Here is a 24337-nt window from a genome sequence, read left to right on the forward strand (position 1 = left end):
TTTTGGGTCTTTTTCATTTTTATCAGTACCAGGGATCGAACTCACGACTGCCTGCTTGCAAGGCAGGCGCTTATGCCACTGAGCTAAATCCTCAGCCCCCTGCTTATTGATTTCTAACTTTGTGTATTATGATTCTGTCTACTGACATAGGACTTGCATGAGGTGGAAATGCCCAGGAAACTGAGATTTGTCTCATCTGTTGTTCTCTTCTGTCGCTCCAGCACTTGGGGCTGTGCCCTTCTCAATCAGCATTCAACAGAGATGCGGAGAAGGAGTTGTTCGGTGCCTGCAGTGACGTGGTTCTATTTTTCAGAGCCTCGCCAAGGGGAGGGGAGAACCATTCCACCACAAGCTGGGCACTAATTTCAAATTAGTGGCTTCTTGGCAACAGACTGACCAATACTTTGGCAGTGCTGCTATGTAAGAGTCTGATATAAGAAGATAGAATAATTGTAAAAGGTCTCTTGTAGTAGCTCTATATATGATCAGTTTTCCCATTACTGAAACCAAATACCTGATACCCACAACTGAAAGGAGAAGAGGTGCAACTGAGCTTATGTTTTGAGCAGATTCAGTCCATGGTGGACTGGGTCCAAGGCAGAAAGGCATGGGAGAGGAAGACTGCTCACATTACAGCTGCTGGAAAGCAGAACAGGGTGGGGTGGGATGTCAGTGAGAGATACACCCTCCAAAGGCATGCCCACAGTGACCCACCTCCAAGAAGGCTCTACCTTCTAACAGCGCAGTCAGCCATGAACATCATACAGCCGCCCCAATATTCAGTCATCCCTCCAGAAGTCTCTTAATCCAACCACACTGACAGTTAAGATTAACTGGCAGACTCCATTTGAGCTGAGGGTGTCTGAGCTTGTGGTCATTGTGTGGCTGCCCTTTTCTATTCTTGTCATCGTCCATCTGTGGGCTGCTACCCTAGTTACAGCTGTTCTTTGGCATCACTGAACCTTCTTCTTGTCCTTGCCCAACACGAGGCTGCTCCCTCAGGCCCATGCTCCAGGCCCTTCTGCTTCTTGTGTCTGCCACTTCCCAATTGTTCCTTCGCCTACATTTGCTCAGTGGTCACCACGAGATGTCAAAGAGGTAGAAGCATAAGGAGATACTGGGATAAGAAAACAGGGAAGGTCACAGCAGGCACTGAGGTCCTGACAGCAGATCAGCAGGCAAAGAGAAGCAGTTAAACCATGAGTTTCTTTCCTGGTGGCAGGTCTCTGGACTGTGTTTTTATCTTTCATTTTTTGCGCCTTTGGGTAATACTTAGGTCCTTGTGCATGCTAGTGAGTCAGATTTTGAGAGAAATGTTCTCTGTTCTGCTTTTGTTTGTTCCCTTGCCTTGATTTAGCAATTTAAGACAATTTTTTCAGTGCCTTTGCACTGAGATACATCCCCAGATCTAAATGTTTTAAAATTTTGAGATATGTTTTGTTAAGTTTCTGCCCAGGTTGTTCTCAAATTTGTTATTCCCCTGCCTCAGCTTCCCCGAATGCTGAGATTATAGGTGTGTACCACCAGACCTGGCAAATGATTTTTTTTTTTTTCAAAGCAAAACTGACTCTTGTGAGCCACAGAGTTGCATGTGGGAGCTGCCTGCAAGGCACTGACTAAGGAACTCAATCCATAATAAGCAGCAAATCAAGTGACAGCTGGTATTTTGCTGAGGATTTAATAAGGGAACTTTCACTTTCCATCGGATAGTTGGTGTCGCAGAGCTGGAAAGGGCTCTGAGACCTTGTTGCTTGATTTTGGACATTAGCATAAGCACCAGCATCTCCAGGGAGCTTGTTAGAAAGGCAGACTCCATCTCTAACTGCAGGCCCAGCCAACCTGAGCCCATCCTTTAACAAGATCTCTGGGGATTCGTGTGTTGCTTGACATATGAGACACCCTTCTCTAAAGATCAACCCACTTCTGGATACATATGACAGCGAGGGAACTAAAAACATGGATCCAAATACTCCCAACCTCAAGAAATTCTGCTTTTGTTAGTCAAATTCAACTGTTTTAGTTTACTTTTTTACTGTACTTTCTAGATTACCCAAAGTACTGAAAGATTATGGGTCCATCTAAAGTAATAGTTAATGAGGAACAAAATTCAGTTCAGAACCCAAGGATTCCATTAAAGTTTTCACTGCAGCTCAGCCAACAAGTCCTATCCTCCAACAAAGTCTGCTCACACGCATGCTGAACTGCAGCTCAAAAGTAGCGAGCATAAGAGCTTTCTTCCAAACACTTGAGGGTCAGCTATGTGCCAGGGACCGTTCTAGACCCTGAGGATACAGCAGTGAATGTAAAGCCCTTGATCTCCTGGGATAGGGATATTATGAGGAGCCAGGCATTTAACAAACCAGCTGCTGTGCAAGGTGTCAGGTGAAAAAGAAAGAATATCAGGGAAGGAGGTCTCTCTGATGGGGTCCTCTGAGCAGAAAGGTGAAGGGGAACAGAGAGAAGGTGATGTAGTTCCTGGAGAAGAATGTGCTTGTCAGAAGGAACAGTCAGGGCGGAAGCCCTTGGTAGAAGTATCCAGACCTCAGTGGCTGAGTCTAGCAGGTACAGGGGAGATTGTAGGACCTGTCACTCATGGCTCTTAATAATGACTAGGACGTTACTATGAATAAGATGGGACTTGCTGGAGGGTTTCTAAGCAGAGACATATTTCGTGGCTTGGTTATAAGAGGAGGACTGTGGCTGTAGGGCTGTAAATATTCCATCTCAGAGGAGTCAGAGGACATCCAGGATTCCCCACAAGCAACTACTGCAGGAATTTTGATGAGATGTTGGTGGTTCTAACCAGGAGGGCTTCTGAGAAGGTGGCAGGAAGCAGCTGGCTTCTGGTTGTGTCTGGCAGAAATTGCTGTTGAACTGCATCAGGAAGGGACTGACAGTGGACTTCAGGGCTTGAGGTCTGAAATTGCAGAACTTTAGAAATGAGCAGCAGGCTGGGTTGAATATGTAGAGTTTGATGAACCTACAGTATTAGTATTTCAGAATTGTATGTCACTTGGCTTTTAGAAAGCATTCTGGGCCTTCTGGCTAGTGATACTTGTTACTACCCAATACTATGACCACCTGCTGAAAACTGTCAGGTTCTGAGAAGAGTGCTGGGCCTGTCATAGATCAGATTCACGATTTAATTTAGGATTTAGTATAGTAAAAATGGCCTTGAGATTTCTGGGACATCATGTTAGTCTGGTGGTAGGTGCAGAAGGTGGATTATTTCTAATTACCTTGAGTTCTTGTCTGATGAGAATGGTCTAAATTAATTAAGCTATACAGTAGGAATGCAGCTGGATTTTTTTCCTGTCTAAAGTCATTTTGCTTTTTTCTTGTTCAGAGAATCTCTAGTGTGTCTGTAAAATTCCCATGGGCTCAGAGAACTGTCGAAATTGAAGTATATCTGTGTCTAGTCGGAGCCAGGAAGTCACTCCCCATTCATTCTCAGGAAAAAAAAATCTCTCACTTGCTGATTCTCTGAGTTCAGTCTCAGTGGAACAGATATCTGACATTCATTCAGCTCTGCTTCTGAACTGAGTGTACATTAGAATTGCTTGGAAGCTTAAGTAAAACTGATGTCAGTTTTATCCCCATGATACTTGATATTTAAATTTTCTAGTGGGCCCCTGGCACTGGTATTATTTTTTTCTTGTGAAGAAGACTTTGTATTTTAGAGCAGTTTTAGGCTCATATCAAAACTGGGCAAAAGGTCTAGCGAGTTCTCTAGATATCTCCTTCCCCGACACAGGCACAGCTCCCCAATCTGCATATCCAGCAGTACCTTTGTTACAATGTGTGAACCTAGATTGGCACATTATCATCACCCAAAGTCCACAGCCTACATTAGGGCTCACTCACGGGGTTGTTAGAATGCCTCATGACACCTACCAACCCTTTTGTACTGTTTAGCATAGTTCACTGTCCTAAAAATGGTTGGAGACTTGTATTTCTCAAAAGCACTCTAAGGTATTCTAATGTTTATCCAAGGTTCACAACAAAGATTTCCTGCTTACTGTGTGCCAGACCCTACTGTAAGCACTTTATAGAAATTAACTTCCTTTACCCTCATGTCCCTCCCACTGTTATTGTTCAGAGCCATTAAGTAGCTTATCCAATAGTGATGGGCTGGCATAGGATCCCGGGCTTGCTGGCTGGTGAGTTTGTCCCTTATCACAGCGCTATACTGGCTTTGCCATCTGCTCAGAATTGTACGTGGAGCTGTACATGGTGGTGCATGCCTTATCTTAGCACACTGGGAAGATCACAAGTTCAAGCCCATCTCAGGCAATTTAAAGACTTAATGAGATCCAATCTCCCCCCCCCCCCAAAAAAAAACTGCACTTGAATGAAGAAGAGCAAAAGTCACCTGCCCTACAGTTTCTTCTTGTATGATGCCTCTGAGCCTTTATTTCAGAAGTTCTTTCTAACCCATAACTCTTGTCCTTGGGCCGCCTCCTCCTCCAGCCTGGCCCTCCACATCAGCTCACTGATTTGCTGACCCTCACACATGATCTGCTCATTCCAGTTCCTGTGCATGTGCCCGAAATGCCCTTCCTTCTTTCTCACCCAGCCAAAGTTTAATCCAACTGGATTCAAGTTCCATGTGCTGGCTGTGTTCCCTGAAGATCTAGGACATCCTGACCTCTCTCTTCCTAACCATCAGAATCATTTGCTGCCTCAACTCTGCTTTTTGGAGCTCCATGATCTTGGAATTTACAAATCACATACTGCTCCCTATTTAGTGCCAGAAAGTCTGGTCTCTTGGCAATGTTGACAGTTCCACTAGGGAAGGAATCGAGTCCTATACACCAATTTCTGGTTTTCTTTCTCAAGTTCTGTGCAGCGAACCAGGCGTAAACAGTTGGGCATATGGGAGAATGGGGTGTTCCAGCTCCTCAGGGCCACAGGTTGTATCAGATATGGAGAGGAAGAGCATTCCCTCCTCATCCTTGGTCCATGGTATAAAATGCAGTGAGCACCTTACAGAATCATCTTCCAGTCCACTCTAAATGGCTTTTGGATCTGCTTTCTGGTGAACTGGAAACTATGATCCAAACCCTTCAGTATAGGATGAAAAATTTCCCTTATCTGGGCTCTGCCACTTTTGTTGGCGTGTAGCTAGAGCTCCTGATCCACCTGGGTCGGACTCATCTTCACAGGGCTCCAATCTCCACCTGTTGTCTTGGTGTATTAATAGCAAACCCTTTCACTCTTTCAAGTATCCTGTAGTAAATGGTGAAGTTTCCCCACTTGCCTGCTTATCTATCCCCAATATTCCAAGTAAAAAACTGCTCATCTTTCCTTGTAATGGCCTGGAGATTTGTTAATTCCTCCCATCTTTAGGCTGTTCTTTCTGCCTGGAAAGATTAGCCTCCTCCCTACCCTCACATGTGTGCTATCTTTCCTGCCAAAATCATGCTAGTCCTACTTCAACTTAGGAAACTCTTGCCCTCCACCTTGACTCCCCATAATTGGCATGATTTATGATGACACCTGGCAATATCATCCTATATTATATCTATTTGTATGGGCATTTCATTTCCCTTGTTGGAAGGAAGCTCCCAAGGAAAAGGTCTAGAAATTAGGCATCTTTATCTTCTATACAGTGACTGACAAGTGCCTTATATATAGTAGACATTTCCTGTTTGTTTGGTTTTTTTGGCTAGATAACTTAAAACAAATAACCTCCTCCCCAGGCCCCATATTCAGCATCTGTAAAACACATCATCTCTGTATCCATTTCTGCCTGGCCAGGAAGATAAAAGCCACTTTTAAGCATTTAGTTGAGGGTTACATAGATGACTGAGCCAAGCAAGAAACAGTGAATGCTTTAGTTACTTTTATTATTGCTGAGAAAAAGAATACCCAACACCCAAAATTAAAGGAGGAAAAGTTTATTTCAGCTCACAGTTTTGTAGAGATTTCAGTCCATATTTGGCTGGCTCCAAGGCAAAGTGGCATGGCAGAGGAGCATTGCAGAGGAGAAACAGTTCATGGCAAAAGGGAAGAAACATCAAAGCAGCAAGCAGCAGCAGTAGCAGCAACAGCATGAGCAGTCTGCCTCTCACTTTTATCCCTTCCAGGCTACCCACAATTTGAGTGTGCCACCAACACCCAGGGTGGGCTTTCCCATTATTCATACCCAGAACTGTGTTAAAATAATCAGTTGACTAATTTAGTAATCATGCACCCTTACATTTTACCATCACACCTTTAATCCCCGCATCACAATTTTAATTCCAACATTATAACCCCTAGATGCAGCCACCTCTGGAAGGCCCCACCTATGACTGCATAAGGCTTTGGGGGAGATATCTAGATACAATCCCTAACAATGAGGTTCACCTAGAGATTAGCATTGGAAAGTCCCTAACTCTTGTGCTGCAGAGACGAATGAAGGAACAGAAATAGCAGTTCTGGGTCATAGGTCACAGCACAGAGCCTAGGACCCTCGTGGTTGTTCTATGGGACCTGCAACTGCAAAAGAGGTGCAGCTTCTCCTGGAAGGCCCCTTGAAACTAGATTCTCCCTTCTTCCCACTCTGAAATCTTCTTTCTCTCTTGGGTCAAATGCAACAGGAAACCAATGGGCATGGGAATCAGAGTTAGGGACTCAAGGTCACAGCACTGGTGATTGATTTAGAGCAAAAGAGCAAAAGAATCAAAGTGGGTGATAGACAGTTGGCCCCAGATCCTTTTTGCTCTTTGGATGTGCAGTTTAACCCATATATTACTGAACAAATTACTGAGTATATTGGTAAATACATGAGGAATCTCATTTGTTTTGAAATATGTCTTGTGACTTGTAGAAAATATGATCGAGAAAATTTGCCCGTTTTTAGTGCTATAAATCTTCCTGTGGGGTTGGAAGAACCAAGTGGTCTTGTGCTTAGCTTGCATGAGTCCCTGAGTTCAAACCCCCAACACAAAATAAAACAGCAGAACCACCAGTAGCAGTAAAACATCCCCTTAAACCTTTCTCATTCCTTTAGTTATTTTGAATAACTTAATTATGACTATTGGCAGCAGCAGTTAGGTAGGTAATAAAATATAGTCGCTTAGTCTAAGAAAATACTATGACCTCAACCTGGTGTTATGAGCAAGGAAAGGGCACAGATCAGATGTCATCACGTAATTATTTACCGAGCAGCTCTCCCACCCCTAGTGGCAGGGATAGGCAAGGCTGTTACAGTTCACAGCCACACTGGGAAGCTTCAGCGGCCTCCTTATCGCCACATTCCTGGCTGCATGTGGGTGTGTGGGCAACAACTCCAGTGACTCCCTTTGAATCCAAAACAATTACTGTGACTTTGATTAGTTGGAGACTCATTTCCTTATACTGATATGTAAAAGACTGACTAGGGTATTTCCTTCTTTCTTCAATTGGCACTAAGCATTGCAAATAAGGCTAGTCGAGGTGTTAATCTGCAAGCTCTATAGCCAACCGACAGTCCTGTTTCCTCGAATAGTGTTCTCCACAAAACAGATATGTACAGGATTGAGCAGGCAAGACATTAGAACAAATAACTGAGAATGTCAACTGGGTAGAGCCTCAAGATGAGAGGCTATGACTCCCCAGAGCATAAGAGTTTGCATATCAGAAACTAAAGGGATATCCCCCCAAAACAATCCCACTGCTACCTTAATTGGACTATATAAATTGGTCTTTTACATATCTTTATCTCTGCAATTTACAGAGATGCCAATCTTGCACCTGGCCAGCCAGCTCAAGTTATTCACGTAATTCCCGCCCACTATCCTTACTATCACTCATCCCTGAGCCATCCCCCTTCTTCACAAGATAACAAATGCTGGGAGAGGCCTAGGATCAAGGCCTTTGTCTGCCTGTCTTCATGAGGATTGGACTTAGGATCCCTTGGCTGACCTTAATTTGGAGTATGTCTTGGTGTCTTTACTCTGGCTGTGGATTGCATTGGTGGTGGTAGATTGGAATTAACTTGATGGGATTCCAATAGTGTCTCAATAAGATTATAAATATAACTTTTTGGATCGTGAGGAAGACTAGAGAGAGGACTACAATACTTAAATGACTGAACTCATTATTTGGGTTTACAATATGGGTGAACACTCTGCAGACATTTGTTTCCCAGATCTTGATTTCCTCTACTGGAAAGTTGGATACATTATAAAATGAAATGCTGTGGTGGAGCATGGTGGCTGTATAATACCAACAATGCAGAGGAAATTCCCAATCTTACCTCTATTACTAGTTTCATTTTCTCCTACATACAGTAAGTTTGAATTTTAGCAATTTTCGTAAGGTTGGTAGAGTGGTTTGGGAGTTGGGAATTGGGCTTGGGCAGACAATGGGGCATGAGAAAAACAGTAATGTTTGGGAAAATCCACTTTAAAAAAATCCAAGCAGGAATACTTGTCCCGATACTGTTTTATTTTCCTAGTAGAGTCACCCACCTACCACCTTAACGGCCCGTAGGATATGTGAATAATGCATGTGAAAATACCCTGAGGATATTATTAATAATCATGATTGGAGTTGAAGTATAGGGTTTAAAAGCATATCAAATCTAGATACAGGACAAGCCAGTCTAATTTAACAAATACTTGTTAGTGAAAACTGCATTAGAGTGTTGGAATCTGGGACAATAGAATCAAATGTTTGCAAAGGTCTATCATAGAATGTATAAAATGGGCCATCTGCAGTTCAGTTCAGGTATTGAATATACAAACATATCCTAATCTAAGAGTAGGTGACTGAATCTCCTAAGTCAGTTTCCTGATTGTCCCATTTCCTTTGGTTCTTTCACAAGAATGTTGATCTAAGGTCACCAGTTCCTCTTTCCTAAAACTGCCCCAAGTCGAATTGGGTGGAGAGGGGAGAGAAGGAAGAAACAGAGGATGAAAAAGGAATTAAGATGTGTTATGCGCATGTACCAACTTCCCATAAGAAATGTAAACACTGTGTACTCCAAACATGTACTAACAAACTAAAAGCTAATGGCAGGGGTTAAAACAGTGATAATTTGTTGATAACAGCTTTACAATGTGGTTGTAACTTCTCACAGACAGAATTGTGTTCAGTTCTCTCATTCAGTTCTCCTCTTTCTGATACTTCATGGAGCCACCATTAACAGATTATTATTCAGGAGTTATAACTTTTAGCTCATGGCTTCATATCACTCATCAAAATGTCAGTTGGTATAAAAAGTGCACCTCTACCTTCCTATAGGATATGCAGTGTATTTGTAGATTAAACATAGTTTGTCTTGAACTGAGTATGGAAGTCACCTTATGTAGGATCATTCTTACAACATAGAGCACTGGGCATTCTCCACAGCCCACAGTGATGATAACTTATTAGCCTGGATGCTGGGAGAGGTCCCCCATGGTTCACTTGGTGTGAGAATGTTGCTGAGCTCAAACTCACCCTTTAGAAGAAAACTTGGGGTTAAGGCCTCTGCCTTGAGAGTAACTGTGCTGAAGTATGACTGGCTACTCTAAACCTAGGCACTAAAGATCACAGAGTATATTTGAATTGTACTTTTGTTATGAGACGATTCATCTTTGTCCCTCTCTTCAACAATTTCTTTCGTACTTTCTTTTAAAATTGTGTATCATTGTGAATTTTTAAGTTACCCTATATTCTTTTTAGGACAAAACAAAGTAAAAAATGCATATAAGAAAATAAAAATCTAACTACAACTAAAAACAAAATAAAAAAATAAAAGCATATCAATTTTGGTGAGCACATTGTGCTGGTAACTAGAGAAAGTTAACTACTCTATGTCTTCCTTTTGTACTTGTTACATTCTAGTTCCCAATCTTTTGTGCTCATATTCCGATTTGATATGCTCATATTCCTATTTACTAGTCTTCTGGATTCTGCTCTCTTTTAGTTCTTTGATTTTCTTTTACCTCTTGTTTCCTAAAGCACAATATCTTGCAAAGTTGGGTGTATCCTGAGGAGCTTCCTGGATTAGTCTTTCCAGAATTGGTAGAACCAGTCTCTTGTCTCCCCAGATTGAGTCACTTAGGCCTAGGTAAACACCAAATCAATAATCTCTAAGGGTGGAGCCAGCCATAGGTCTTCTTTCTCCCTTGCAAATCAGGAAAACAAAAGACATTAAATCATCTCCCTAAGAAGATGCACAAATGGTCACACCAAGCAAAAACAGTCAATGGACTGCCTAATAGGGCACACATATGATCATACCAAGCAAAATAGCCTACCCTCCAGGTTGAAGCTCAACTTAGGGTCCAACAGCTTGTGAGAGGTTGCTGGATTATAACTTCCCTTGGTGAGTAGCTTAAGTCAGTTGTTCTCCAAGTGTGTTCTAGGGACCTCTGGTGATTCTTAAAATTTTAGGGGGGATCCATAAGGCCAAAACTATTATTGTAAAAATACTCAAACATTCTTTGCCCTTTTCTGTGTTGACTTAAGCTGGTAAAAAGCAATGGAGGGTAAGTTGCTGGGTACCTTTGCATGCATTAAGTCAATTGCCCTGAACTATATTATCTGTCACAGAATTCTTCACTGCTATATAGTTATAGTTACAAACAGCAAATGGTATTTCTTAATAATGTGCTTGCTGCATTAGTAAAACTAGCTAATTTTATTAAATCTAGGCTACTCAACAAAAGCCCTCTCAATATCCATTTAATTAAATGGAAAATACATGCAAGGCTGGGCTTCCTTGAGGAGATGACAGAAAATGCCTGTATTACCTTGCAAGTTGATCTTACCACTTTTTTTTTCAGAGTAAAATTTTTACTTGAAAAAAACAATGGACAAATGGCAGACATTCTTCTAAAAAGTGAAAAAAGCAAATCTAGCACTTGAAGGAAAACTAAAAGTACTTGTTGCTAATGATCCAAAACTCTAAATCCCAATTTTAAGACTATTATTCAATATCTTCTCTGAACTGGGAACTTTCAGTTTCATTGAGTCTTATTTCTGCTTTTTTCTCTGTCTTCTTTCATGTCTAAATAAGGCCAGATTGGTTTTTCATGTACTTCGATAAAAGTAATATATTGCATCACATTGAATGCAGAAATCAACTTAAACCTCTAGCTGCCTTTTATTAGGCCTCATATTAAAGATATGTGAAAAAATGTAAAGCAATGTCATTTACAAAATTTTGCTTTGTTTTAGGAAAATATAATCTCCATAAACATTTTATTTCACCTGGCCATTGGTGATGTGCAACTAATTTTTTCTAATTTTTAAGTGAGTGAATAAATTTAAACATTTTTCCGTTTTAGTATTGTAAATATTCATAAACATACTTGGGAGCCCTTAATTGTTTTTAAGAGTATAAAGGAATCCTGATAACCTAATGCTTTTAGAACCTCCAGTTTAGACTGATTCTGGGGGTTCAAACTCACGAGACGCTCCATGCTTTTACAGTAACATGGACCTCTTTTACTTTAAGAAGGAAATGATTAACTTGAAAAGAACCTAGAAAATTCAAGCAAGACTTTCCAAACAGGATGGAAAAGTGTTACTGCTTTCCCTGGCCAAAAGAAAAGACGGGCAAGGAGGGCACTCAATTAATTGTTCAGGGGATTTCTTCCTGAATGATTTACATTCCTATCAAATCACTGTGGGACACACAGGTCTCGGCTAGCACTATGCAAAGATTCTATACTCTCACCTGATTCACATCTGTTAGCTGCTGCCACTGAGGTCCCTTCTGTGAGCCCCCCTCCCTCTTTTTTTCCATTGTGTACTGTACCTCTTAACATGGCACTCACCTGCAAGTCTGTCTGAGAACTTCAGGGTTAGGGTTAGGGTTGCATGATATTTCATGCATCTTCTTGGCTCCTTCTCAGCTCTTAACATAATGCGAGGCACCAGCACATCTCTACATAAGTTGTCAACTTACTGGCCAACACAAAGAAAGAACAAAAACACTTCACTTACATAGTGTTTCTCTGTATCCTGCCATTTCCTTCCGGAATGCCTACACAGACGTAAGCTTCAGAACCGAAGGCTCTCCTCTTATCTGAGCTCTGCTATTTCCCAGCTTTGTCCCTTGGGGGGATATTACTCAACTCCTTTGAGCCCAGTTTTGCACCCATTGAGTTGCTAGACTTTATTTAACGTAAAAGGCATTCAACAGAGTCTGGGTTCTGTACTGTTCAGTTTTTTTTGCTGGGACAAAAAGTTATTCATTACTGAAGCATTACAGTCTCCATCTGTTTCTTTAGTCTTTAAGTTAAATATATTTAACCCAATTATTTTCTTTATATTTTCTTAAAATTCTTTTTGTTTATTTTCCTTGAGGTCACCCATAAATTTAAAAGAGAAAAGGTTTAATTTGGCTCACAATTTCAGAGTTTCAGCCCATGATTGATTGGCCCCAAAGCAAAAACATCAGGGCAGAAGGACATGGTAGAGAAAAGCGAATCACTTCATGACAGTTGGAAAGCAGAGAGGATAAGAATCAGAGAACACATCCTTTAAACTTACACTTACAGTGACCTACAGTCCTCTATTTAAACGCCACCTCACAACCCTGTTTAGCTATGAATTCACCAGTGGGTTGATCCATTGATGAGGTTAGTGCCTTCAGGACTGAGTCACTTTTCCAAAGTTCATCAGCTCTGAACAAACGAGACTTTTGGAGGGATGTTTAGCACCTTCCTTATCTGATTTTCCCTTTTTTCTGTAGGATGCTTTAAGATAATTATCAAGAATGTGTCTATCACAAAACAGAACTCAAAGCATTCTTTAGTTACTGCGTAGTTACCTGTGTTTAATCCAGTCTCTGTTGTGTTTATTGTACTTAGGATTAACTGTAAACCCTATTCAACCAAATGTGTGTTTACACGTGTTGTAAAATTATTCATTGCTGAAGCATGACAGTCTCCCATCTATTTCTTTAGTAATTAAGTTAAATATATTTAACCCAATTATTTTCTTAAAATTCTTTTTGTTTATTTTTTTTTGAGTTGAGAACCATCTATTCTCTTCCTTTCCCGTTTGGTCCTTTGTTCCTGTAGCCTTATTTTCTTCCATTCTTTTCTCTTTTTTCTTTATAGTCATGGTGACTTTAGGATAGGTGGTTTCTCTAGCAAAGGTAAGTGGTCTGTTTAGGTCAAGAAATGCAAATTGCTTAGAATTGTCCTTCGGTCCATAATGTTCTTTTTTTTTTTGGAGGCGCAAACACAATTTATTTTAATGTAAAGGTAATTATCGTATGAAACAAGGGACTTAAATACTTATATCAAATATGTCCCAAACAGTATAAGAAAATGATGCTCTCAAACTTACAAAATTAATCTAATTTACAGAATCGTCAAACAGGATTCAACAGAAACTTGAAAATATATTATATCTCACGAGGCCAAACTACCACTGAGTTCAAATAACTGATATTTTGGTAAAGTGCCCACAGTGAGAGTAATTTTAAAGGTAGCCCCTGTGTCCTGCAGAAAAACGGTGACAGTGAAAACTTGTTACATTCTCTGCAATAAAAATACTGATGGCACTCACACATTCAGGGGACAACACCCTGGACACACGGCTTATTTCACATTGGTGAACAAATCCAAAATTTTTATAACAGTTCTGACTTTGGGCCAGAAGATAAAATGTCCCAAATATACATACACAGACCCTAATTTCTAGCTCCTTAAATTCTCTAGTTCTGAAAGATGGCTTTTTGACTTGTTTTTAAATGGAATAAGTATGCAATACACTTGTATTTGTACTTTTGAGTTAAATAACTATATACATCAAGTGAGCCCGGGATGATACTAATCTATTCAAGATTATGTACATTATCTTTGGGTATTCATGAGAATCAGTTTAACTGTCTCTTCCATTAGAAGAACTTAATTTTCTAAGTTACCCAGGAAATGCATTCAACCATTTATAAAAACAAAAATTCTAACATGCACTGTACAAAACCATGATCTTATTTACCTGCATATTCTTGCACAAGATAGGTATACATTAAAAAATATTGTTCAAAAACATAAATATATATATATTATTTCTTTCCTTTGCCATTTATAAATATAAATATTTTACTGAAGATGCATTATTCAACAAATGCAAAAATGTTTTATATAAAGTTAGTTCTCTGCTATTTAGCAATAGAAAATATAAAGTGAGTACAACGTAAGTAGCCACTGAAGAACTAAATTCAAGAGATTCAAAAATGAAAACAGCAGTGAATGGTTTCTTGTATAAAGGTCCATTAAGGGGCTGGGGATTTAGCTCAGCAGCATAAGCGCCTGCCTTGCAAGTGTGTGGTCGTGAGTTTGATCCCTGGTACTGATAAAAATGAAAAAGACCAAAAAAAAAAAGAGTCCATTAAAAAGTCAAATCAATTTTGTAACACATTACAGAAAAATACAAGCCAAGAAATGCACTATGAATGCAAAACAGAGCACGGCTTGGTGACAGCCACATTCTTCAGTCTTGTTTGAACTTGAGGCCAAACTTACTGCTCACTTTTTGGTTCGTCTTGCTTTCCATTAAGCTTCTGATCAACTTGTTTGATACATTCTGGTATACCAACATACTCCACTGGAACAAGTTCCACTCGTTCTGCCAAGTTAAAGACGTATCTAATTTTTTGGCTGAATTTTGAACTAATAAATGGTCCAAGAGGGATGTACAATGATTAGAGAGTTCAGGTTTTTCCATAACCTTTTATTGATTTGTTAATAGCATTTCCTGAGCCATCCCAGACTGGGCATTTTTCCTTGAGTTGTTGCACCATTCAAATAAACTATCATGGAGTTTTCTGCCACTAACAGCTCCAAAGTGCCAAAAACGTACTTAAAGAGATTGTCCATCAGGTATCTATAGTTAGGCTGACCACTCTTAGGCATAAAACAGACAGCGAGCACAACAATGTGAAAGGGTTGCTGGCCCAGGCCAGATACTGTAGCTGGTAAAGCCAGGGAGCTCCTATCTCCCCCCACTCTTAGGAATTACCTCTGGCGCCAAACTAAGACAAATGGGCTACCTGTGCATCCCTAATGCCCCCTTAGGTTCCACCCCAGGCCAAGGCTACTTATGTGCCTCACTCCACATGTTCCACGGAGAGATCGCCAGCCCCGGGGTGGAGATGCCACGCCCCAGGGGGTTGGGGGTGTCTCTCCCCGAATTCCCAAAATAAAGGTTATTTATATTTTATACTTCTTATCTTTTCAGCCGCCGCCGGTCCTCCTCCTCTTCTTTTTCCCCTCTACAGTTCTATCAGATGGTGCCGTGACCGGGAACAGCAGGTGAGAGACTCCTGGGGCTGGTTCCCAGTTTTGAGTCTCCTGCTGTTCAAGACCCACCTGACTACATCCTGTAATTCCTCACTTCTACACTCAGAAATTGTAAGCTTGACTTCTGCTTCTCAAACAACACCCACCAATTTACCACAGGTGAGCAACTCCCCGGAGACAGCCACTGAGCCAGGCTCATGTGGATTTTCTCCCCTCTTTGCGAGGGTTCGTGACCCTTTCACGTCTTTTAGACAGTCCAAACCTAGGCCCTCACGTTTTTCCCAGAGCTTTTGGGGCTTTCTGGGCAAGCTGATGTCCACTCTGGACAGCCCACACTGAGAGACCCTCACTTTAAAGCTTTTTATATAGCCAATCCGTTGGTCTGGGGTACAGTGTGATGACTAAATCCTGACAGACCACAGTCCGTTGCCTCATCTGATTGTAGCCCCATGGGCTAGACCCCACACCAGATTTTATCTTGGGGACTCCTTCTTGTCCCCCCGCCGAAACCATAATTATTTATGGCTTATCACACTGCAGACAAGCTTGCAAAACTCTCTTATCTTTTTTTGGGGAATGTGCCCCTTTCCTGCCAGCTTCCCTGTCCCTTTGTCTCCTCCATGATCCCTCCCTCTGCCTGCACTTAAAGAGATAACAGCCTCTTCCCTTGCAGCCTTTCAGAGTTTTTCTCAGTGCCTCCTTTTCTCCCGCTGACCCTCCCCCCAACCGTGCTGCCAGCGTCTTTGTTTCCGTGCGTGCCAACCCATGCCCTGCCGCCAAGATTAAAATGAGACCAGACGATTAAGAGATTCACATAAAACTGCTTTAGATTTTAAACAGCTTTTTTTTTCTTTTCGCTCTCACATCGCGCTCCAATTCTGTGGGCTCCACAGTTTCAGCTCCACATCCACCCGTTCCACGCCGTGCCAGCTCATTCGTGCCGGTGCTGGCCCATTCTGCCGCTGAGAGATACGCGCGAGACTGTCCACACCATGAGTTCAGCTTTTGTCTCCGTGTCCTGGGCCACGCGTCCCTTGCGAATGCGCGCGGCTCCTACAGGTTGCCGTTCACCGGCTGCCGGTCGTGTGCCTCTGGGAGCAGAGCCCACTAGGCAACAGGCTATGTGCCTCCCAGCCCCACCACTGCCACAGCTCCTGCCCCTGCCCCCGCAGCCCTTCACGCCAGGCATGCCCCGCCGCCGCCACCCCTCTGCGGTGCCGGGCATGTGCTGCTACCACCGCCCCTCCGCGCTACCAGTGCCCTCAGTGGCGCCGGCCGCGACCCCCTCCTCTCGCCACCACTGCAGGCCTCCAAGCCCCACCCCCCCCATGCACAGTTGCAGCTGAAGTACATTATTTCCCTGCGCCGTCTTAGGGCCGTCATAGCGGCTTCTAGGTGGGATCTCTGCCCGCCTCTGCATGCTATGTCCCAGCGTTCGCCCCACCCACTCTGCATGTTCCATGTCAGCCTGCCCCTGTGCGCTGTGTGTTGGCACTCACCCCGCCCCAAGCACAACTCTGCTCTCTCCCTACAGGCGCGATCTGTCTATCTCAGAGTTTCAAACTGCCTTAAACGCTGCACATTTCCAAAGTTTCGCGGCTCCGCTGAAACATTTTTTTTTTTTTTTTACAATTCAGTTCCACTCAAGAGAGGCTATTTTTTCTTACAATTTTTCTACCATTTATTCAATATTACTGGCCACCTGATAATTTTACCAGCCTTGCTTATAAATCAAAGTCTACACTAATCCTGTTTTGACCACTAAAATTAACAAATATTTATCAATTCCTTTTGCGGGAAACCACTAGCTCTGTTCCAAGACAAAGTTTTGTTAAAAAATTCTAATGTTGTCCACCACCAGTAATGATCTCTGTTAAATTCATTGCTCCTACTGTACTGTGTTGTCACCAATCTCCTGTTTAACAACTGGGTTATATAAATTTATAATAAGATTGATAAACCTTTACTGCAAAATGTTTCCATTAAAGCCTTTTTTGTTAATTCCACATGGCACCCTATAAAAAGCGATATAACATCCAGATAAAGCCTGCTTTATAATCTTAAATGCCAATATTAAGCTCCTACATACTTACTTAATTCTACAGATAGCTTTAACTATAGTCCAGATCTCAAACAACAAGGCAAAACTTGACCTTCAAGCTCCACAGAGACCTTGATATGGTTTTTCATATTTTAAATAACACTTATAGCTCTGAGACAGACAAATCTACACAAGGTAAAGCTACTTGCCCCCCCCTGCCATGGGCCACGCTCAAATGCAGCAGAAGACATCGGACAAAATGCCCCATCCTGGCATTCTTTGAGGAGACCTTACTCCAGGGCTGTTGGGCTATCCTGACTACCAGAGAGTGGCTGGGCCATCCTAACTTCTAGCCCTCACAGGTCACTGCCAGATTCATCACTGACAAAAATTGCTGCCAGAGACTGACAGGGACCAACTGCCTTTGTGGGTGTCTGTCTCAGAGTCCAACTCACATTAAAACTCTCAAGGTAAGACATTCTCTATATTCGTGGACTTAAGAGGCCACATATACAGAGTTCTTACTGAGTTTTCAGGCTAATAAATCCTCAATGTCTCATGGAGTATTAAAGGTCAACCTATGCTAGTTACAAACAGGGCCTATTTTATACAGGTCCCAGTCCTAAATCTTAAAATGCTTTTATTCCCTTTTATACAGGCTGACAGACACATTTTCTCTTCTCACTTTGTTTATACTTTTTCAGGATACATAAAAGCCTTTTTCACAACCAGGGAAACTGCTGATATACTTGCTAAAGTTCTGTTACAACAAAACCATTCCCAAGACTACAACTAGGTCACAGCGACCCATACCTGATATTCTTGGTAACCTCAACAGCAATCAAAGTTGCTAGACTGCCATCCTGGTTTCACAGCACTCAGGCCGTAGATCTAACCATCCTTTTGGTACTCATCTCTGCCTTACGACTCACAGGTTGTCATGTTTTATTATCCACTTTGGTTCTTAATTTCTTACATTCTATTAATGATCATTTTTACAGCAGGACTCTCTAACAGGATTGCCTACAGACTCCAACGTCATATATACCAGAGACAAGCCTTACCTACCTACCTTTTAACTTTTATGCTTTCATATGGGGGAATAAGCACCTCTCATAACTTCACCCCTCCTAATCCCATGTTTAATTATTCAGAATTCTGCCTTGCCATAAAAATGTTCCTACCTCAATGTCATCCTGATAAAATAACATGTCTAAATTAAAGATACCTTTCCCTCTACCTCACTTGGGACCGTAAATATGACAGTGCCATGTCTCCTCATAACATCTTGTCTCTTTGTTTTTTTCAGTCTAACATACTTGCATTCACCAGTGGAGTTGTCCTGGCTAAAACTCCTGGCACCAGCTTCTACCTAGACATCAACCATCATCCCGTCGACTCCCCTAGACCCCAATACAGCGCCCTCAGCCAGCAGGAAGTAGTTAAAGAGAGAAATCTTCGCCCCTTTTCATAATAACCATAAAACGGGATATGAAAGGGTTGCTGGCCCAGGCCGGATACTGTAGCCGGTAAAGCCAAGGAGCTCCTATCTCCCCCCACCCTTAGAAATTACCTCTGGCGCCAAACTAGACCAATGGGCTACCTGTGCATCCCTAATGCCCCCTTGGGTTCCACCCAAGGCTGAGGCTACTTATGTGCCTCACTCCACGTGTTCCACGGAGAGATCACTAGCCCCGGGGTGGAGATGCCACACCCCAGGGGGTCGGGGGTGTCTCTCCCCGCATTCCCAAAATAAAGTTTACTTATATTTTATACTTCTTATCTTTTCAGCCACCGCCAGTCCTCCTCCTCCTCTTCCTCCCCTCTATAGTTCTATCACAATGGCGTTTAATGAGCACAACAATGGCGTTTAATCCATCCCCATAATATTCTCTGTGGCTGATGACTTTCTTGTAGGGCTCGATTGCCTTCACGTCAATCCGGTGGTCCTGCTTGCCAATCTGAACACGGCCAGCATCGCGGTCCTCCTTCTCCTCTGCTGAGTGTGCTCAGTCACTGAGCCTTTCCTAATGACTTCAGTAGTTTGGGTTTTGGAGGATCACCTTCCCACTCACATTCATTACTGTTCTCTGATGGGGTGTCCAAGCCATCTAAGTAGATCTCTCCACTTTGATCCAAATCATCTGACAACACAGAGCCATCGCTAGGTTCCAGTGTCAGGCTGATGTCTGGAGCCATTAATTTCTTTTTCACTTTATTTCTGTTACTTCTGGTGAGTCAGGATGGCTCTCTGGTCCAGGTATATCGAGCAGATCTGCTTCAATACTATCATCTTCTGGTAAAGGTATCAGAATATCTTCATCTTGCCACTATTTTTCAGTTCCACACCTTCCATCCTCAGCCTGGACTCAATGTCAACTACAAACGCCTGACAACCCAGAGAGCTGATGGCCCCGGAGGAAGCCTGGGCTCCCTCGTCCTCATCGCCCCTCCAGGCCAGCGATGTGGGGCTGACAGCCAGGTCGCAGAAGTTGGCGCCGAGCAGAGCTGGCTCCCCTTGGTCTGCGGTAGAGGCCCCAGCCTACTGCCCCAGCTGCAGCTGTAGACAGGGGCAGCAGCAGCTACTGACCTGACGCCCATAGAGTTCTTTTATGTTCCATGGAAACTCATAGCTGAGACCAAATGTCCAAGAACTAATTGAGCGCTCAGTGATAGAGTGCTTTCCTGATATGTGTGGGTTTCTGGGTTCTATCTCAAGCATTGGTAAAACAAAATGAACAAATAAACAAATAGACTTAATTAGAAAGATTCATGAAGGGGGATGTTTATAATGTGAAATGGTAGCAGAGTTCACATTTCCTCAGCTAAAAATATTTAGTCTTTCTTTCTCTCTTGTAGTACCAGGGATTGAACCCAGGGTCTTATACATGTGCTGGGCAAGTGCTTATCACTGAGCTATAGCCCCAGCCCAAAAGATTCAGCTTTAACTGAGAAGGTCAAAGTCTCATTAGTGAGGATGAAGATGAAGAAATTTCTAAGAGGACCCAAAGACCACTCATATTAGAATGACTCAATGTCTTTAAAAACATATCCCTTACACTATGCTTTTGTTCTTCTGTTTCCATTGGTTCTAACATGTTGTATCTTACTGGATTTTAATATGTGTGATAGTATAAACAAATTTTTTATGGAAAATGAGATGGTATAGTAGCCATTGTTTGTTTTCTGTTATTTGGTTCTGAATGCCCTGTAGTACTTTCATTCTCTTGAATGGTTTGATACTGTTATGTTTGATACTATTGTATGTGAAGGTATGCTCAACTACTTCAAAGAAAGTGACATTATGGCAGCTACTGTTAATATCGGGTTGTCTTGTAGTGAAGTACTGTGTTGCTTACATTGTTCTGATTTGCTTTGTTCTGCCCTCTTTTGTCTTAATCTCTTTAAAATAAAAAGCAAAACAAAAAACCCCATATCCTTAGTTCCCTTATCCAGGGATTTTGATTCAGGAATTTTAAGTAGAGTTCTCTGATGATTCTTCTGCACACTTCTAAAGAACCAGAGGATGTTTCGTCTTGACATGTCCACATTCTCAGACAGCATATCTGGCATAAGAGGCTTGTACACTGATTTTATCAGTTGAACATGAATCAGTTTGTGAAATAGGAAGAGAAACTTTCCAGAAAGTTGCCTAAAATTTCAGTCTCCCTGACCAAGGCAGAGCCAGACATCAACTATAGGTCATGGCCTGGTTACCAATGAAACAAGACATTCTTGACAGTGAAGTTCACCTCTGATTTCTGAAAATGAGGTTCATGTGAGCAGGCGCCTAGTGATGGAGGGCTGATAAAAAGTATGGGCTAAAGAAGGCAAAGGGCTCCCTCAAGTGAGGAAGAAAAATGGCAAAGAGGGTGATGTTTGAGTGGTCTGTGTTGAACACTGACCCCTTTCAAGTTAGAGATTGTACATATTTTATACCTTAGTAAAATAAAATGAACAAATAAAAAATAGGATTAATTGAAAAGGTTTGTAAAGGAATGACATGTATGATGTGAAACTGGAACAAAGGTCATATTTTCTTAGCCAAATTAGAATTAGTTTTCAGAGAATTACCAATAAAGGTCTAAGCACTGCTTCTAAGTTCAAGCCAGACCCAAAGCTCCTACATCCTGAAAATGCTTATTGGCAGTTTCAATATGCATAGATGGATGATGCGTAGTGTTACACAACACATGTAACTGCTTTTATCAGCAATGCAGCTGTGCAGAGCGCCCCACCATAGCTTTCAGTAAAGCACACCAGGCTTCCAACTCCAGGTGGCTCCAGTCACTAAAAAACAGAGCCAAAGAAGCATAGCTCCTGGAACAGGGAGCGCAGCCTCAGGCTGATCCAGAATTTTGTTCCTTCCCTGCTGGACCAAAGCCGAACACTTGGCTTGATGTACCTTAGCCAGGATGACATGAGGACGTAGGTTTCCAGCCAATGGAGCTCATGGTTGTGCTTTTAGATCTTCCTTACATTAAGGAAGGAATGATACTGTCCCTCATATACATAATCCTGTTAGGGTGTTATGTTTACAACCTCCTGGCTAGAAGCAAACCTTCTTAGTATTAGTATGATCTTAAAGAAGAGCCATTAATGACATTGTTCTAGCACATGAGAAAGAATACTTTAGTTATTTGTGTATGATATCTCACTCGAGAAAAATAATATTCTTTTAAATTCTTACAACATAAAAATAATTTTAAGGAGAGAAGAAATTAGAATATAAAATCTTTTCTTTTCATCTAAATGAATCTCCACATTTTTAAATTGAAGTCAGACTGTGAAAAGCTGGGCCTCTCAGGATCTCAGCACTAGCAACAGCCAGAGCCCAGTGACCAGCCATCCTTAGCCGCAAGCCCGTTCCCAGGGACACAACAGATTTGAACATGCAATGAGAAGACTGTCATCTTGTCATGAGCCATGCTGTGAAAAATGTTGTTGTTATGTCCAGACTCACCTCTGTGTTCTCTCTTCATCTTAGCTGTTCCAGAAGTGATGCTGCTGTTTACCAGATCTCTGCTAGAAGCTGCCTGGGAATGATTTGCTGTTCTGCTTCTGTTGAGGTCGAGTGCCCATCGGAGAACCCACAACTCCCTCCTAACCTGGGAGATGACAGGGACACAGGCTGGAAACATGGAACAGAGACCTCTAAGAAGGAATGCACACATCAAACCCATGAGAAGGAACACCCCTGTAAAGAAGAAGAAAGTATGTCCTCGGTGGCTCTGTCTGCTGATTCCTCCCCACCCAAATTCAACTGCTTATGCTCACCCCAGTTATTGGCCAATGATAACCTTACTGAACCCAGTTCTGAAAATCCTCTGGATGAAGAAACAAGGCAAACTGCAGAGGTTCATGATTCAAATAACACAGAAGAAAATTTCCTTAATTCAAATGATATTTCCCCAAACCACCAATGGACAGCACCACCTTCAGTCTCATTGTTAATGGATGACAACCTAAATAATGATGGCCCTAATGGCGAAATCTTAAACTCTAGTCATCAAAAGCCCAAAGCTCAGAAATACATTAGCTTCAGCCTTCCACTGTCAGAGGCAACCGCATGCATTTACCCAGGTGAGTGTGCTTTGGTCAATAAGCAACCCAGCCCCCCAGTTTCCAGCGAGGATTCTGACAGTGATTATGAACTTTGTCCAGAGATATCCCTAACTTACACTGAGGAGTTTTCAGATGATGACCTGGAGTATCTGGAATGTTCCGATGTTATGACGGATTACTCTAATGCAGTTTGGCAAAGGAGCCTGCAGGGGACTGAGCATGTTTTTTTATTAGAAAGCGATGACGAAGAGATGGAATTGAGTGAGTACATCCTGGGTGGGTGTGAACATTTCCTCAGTGAAATGGGTTGTGGGCCTCGGGTGTCAGGTGACACAGGGCCTATGGATGCCACCACTGGCTTCTGTGCTTATCACTCACAATCCCAAGAAGTGGGGGTCAGGAGCAGTGGTGCCTCCAGACACAGTCTGTCGTCCCTGAGGACAGGGAGGACTCTTCCTCTCAGATCTCACCAAGATGGAATGGCTATGGTGACCGGACAGGAGAGTTGTCCACTCCCCATTGCTTCTGAGGCTGCTGAGAATGATTGTCCAGGAATTCAAGAAGAAACCAGAGACAGCCACCAAGCAGGAGAGGAATTTGCCAGTGACAATCTGCTAACCATGGATAAAGCGGCACCAGAGCTGGAGATGAAGCCCTTGTCTGGGGGGTCAGAAAGATCAGGCATGAAGCAGAGTTTGGAAATCGTGGTGGAGGAAAGAGCAGAGAAAAAGGACCTAGGCAGCCAAAGAAGCAGCCAGAAATCTGCCAGGGTATGGCGACCCCAAGTGAAGGGGAAAAGCAAGAAGTTGGCCCTGCAAGGCAGTGCAGCAGAAGGTGCCCGGAGTCCTCCTCCCAAGGGACCCCCTAAGGCCCCACTAATGCGGAGCAATCAAGAGGAGACTCCTTACGCCACAGCAGGGATTCCTGGCTGGAATTCCTGCTTCCTTTTCTCTCCTGCAGAGCAAGACACAAAAACCTTACAACTTTCAGCAGGCTCACTATCCAAGGAAGGGGACACAGGATTCCAGAGGAAAGGGCTGAGGGTTAGTAACCTAGTTGAAACGAGCCAGACTCCAGACCAGAGTGATCATCCTCAGGTAAGACCTGTTTTTAAATTTTGTAAGAGTAAAAGTGACTGCGGGCATGTGTGTGTGTGTGTGTGTGTGTGTGTGTGTGTGTGTGTCCCTTCACTTCACCACTGACGTTCCCACACCATAATGAAAATCAAAATAAGCCTCACAATACTATCAGGGTACTTGTAAATGACAGCCGCTGCTGCTAGGAAGGAAATCTGGTTTTGAAAAAACGCCCAGATAAACCCTAAGCCATCCTAATTATAGCAAAACACTGATAGAAGTGAGAGGCACTAATGGGATTCTGGACAGCTGGAAAAAGAAATCTGATATTTTGTCTACTGCATGTGTTTTACTAGGCAATGTTCACTATTCAAAAAGTTTCTCAAGCAAAGGTTTTGAGTGTAGCCTTTAAAGGGGAAAAAAAAACTATTCTTTTT

General features: G+C 42.5%; 1 protein-coding gene, 1 long non-coding RNA gene and 1 pseudogene across 5 annotated transcripts in view; 1 reads left to right on the forward strand and 2 right to left on the reverse strand.

Moving 5' to 3' along the window:
• Alpk2 (alpha kinase 2) overlaps positions 1-24337 on the forward strand; it is a 130135-nt gene that overhangs the window by 10575 nt on the left and 95223 nt on the right. For both annotated transcript variants that reach the window (XM_013157240.3, XM_063231558.1), the window contains exon 3: positions 22247-23921. In XM_013157240.3, the coding sequence (XP_013012694.2) occupies positions 22247-23921 (1675 nt within the window). The remainder of the gene's footprint in view (positions 1-22246; positions 23922-24337) is intronic.
• The window catches only part of LOC106028588 (uncharacterized), a 36974-nt gene that overhangs the window by 10452 nt on the left and 2185 nt on the right, over positions 1-24337 (reverse strand). For 2 of the 3 annotated variants that reach the window (XR_001202211.2, XR_001202212.2), the window contains exons 2-3: positions 22223-22367; positions 11739-11868 (exon numbers count right to left, since the gene is read on the reverse strand). This is a non-coding gene — a long non-coding RNA (uncharacterized LOC106028588). Of the gene's footprint in view, positions 1-11738; positions 11869-22222; positions 22391-24337 lie in introns of all 3 variants that reach the window. The other variant, XR_010041397.1, reaches the window with a different exon arrangement.
• LOC101788297 (BCL2/adenovirus E1B 19 kDa protein-interacting protein 2-like) lies at positions 14438-19615 on the reverse strand (annotated as a pseudogene).

Source organism: Cavia porcellus, unplaced genomic scaffold, assembly GCF_034190915.1.
Source record: "Cavia porcellus strain 051 isolate PalLab524CR breed Dunkin Hartley unplaced genomic scaffold, mCavPor4.1 scaffold_20, whole genome shotgun sequence".
Classification (NCBI taxonomy): Eukaryota; Metazoa; Chordata; class Mammalia; order Rodentia; family Caviidae; genus Cavia; species Cavia porcellus.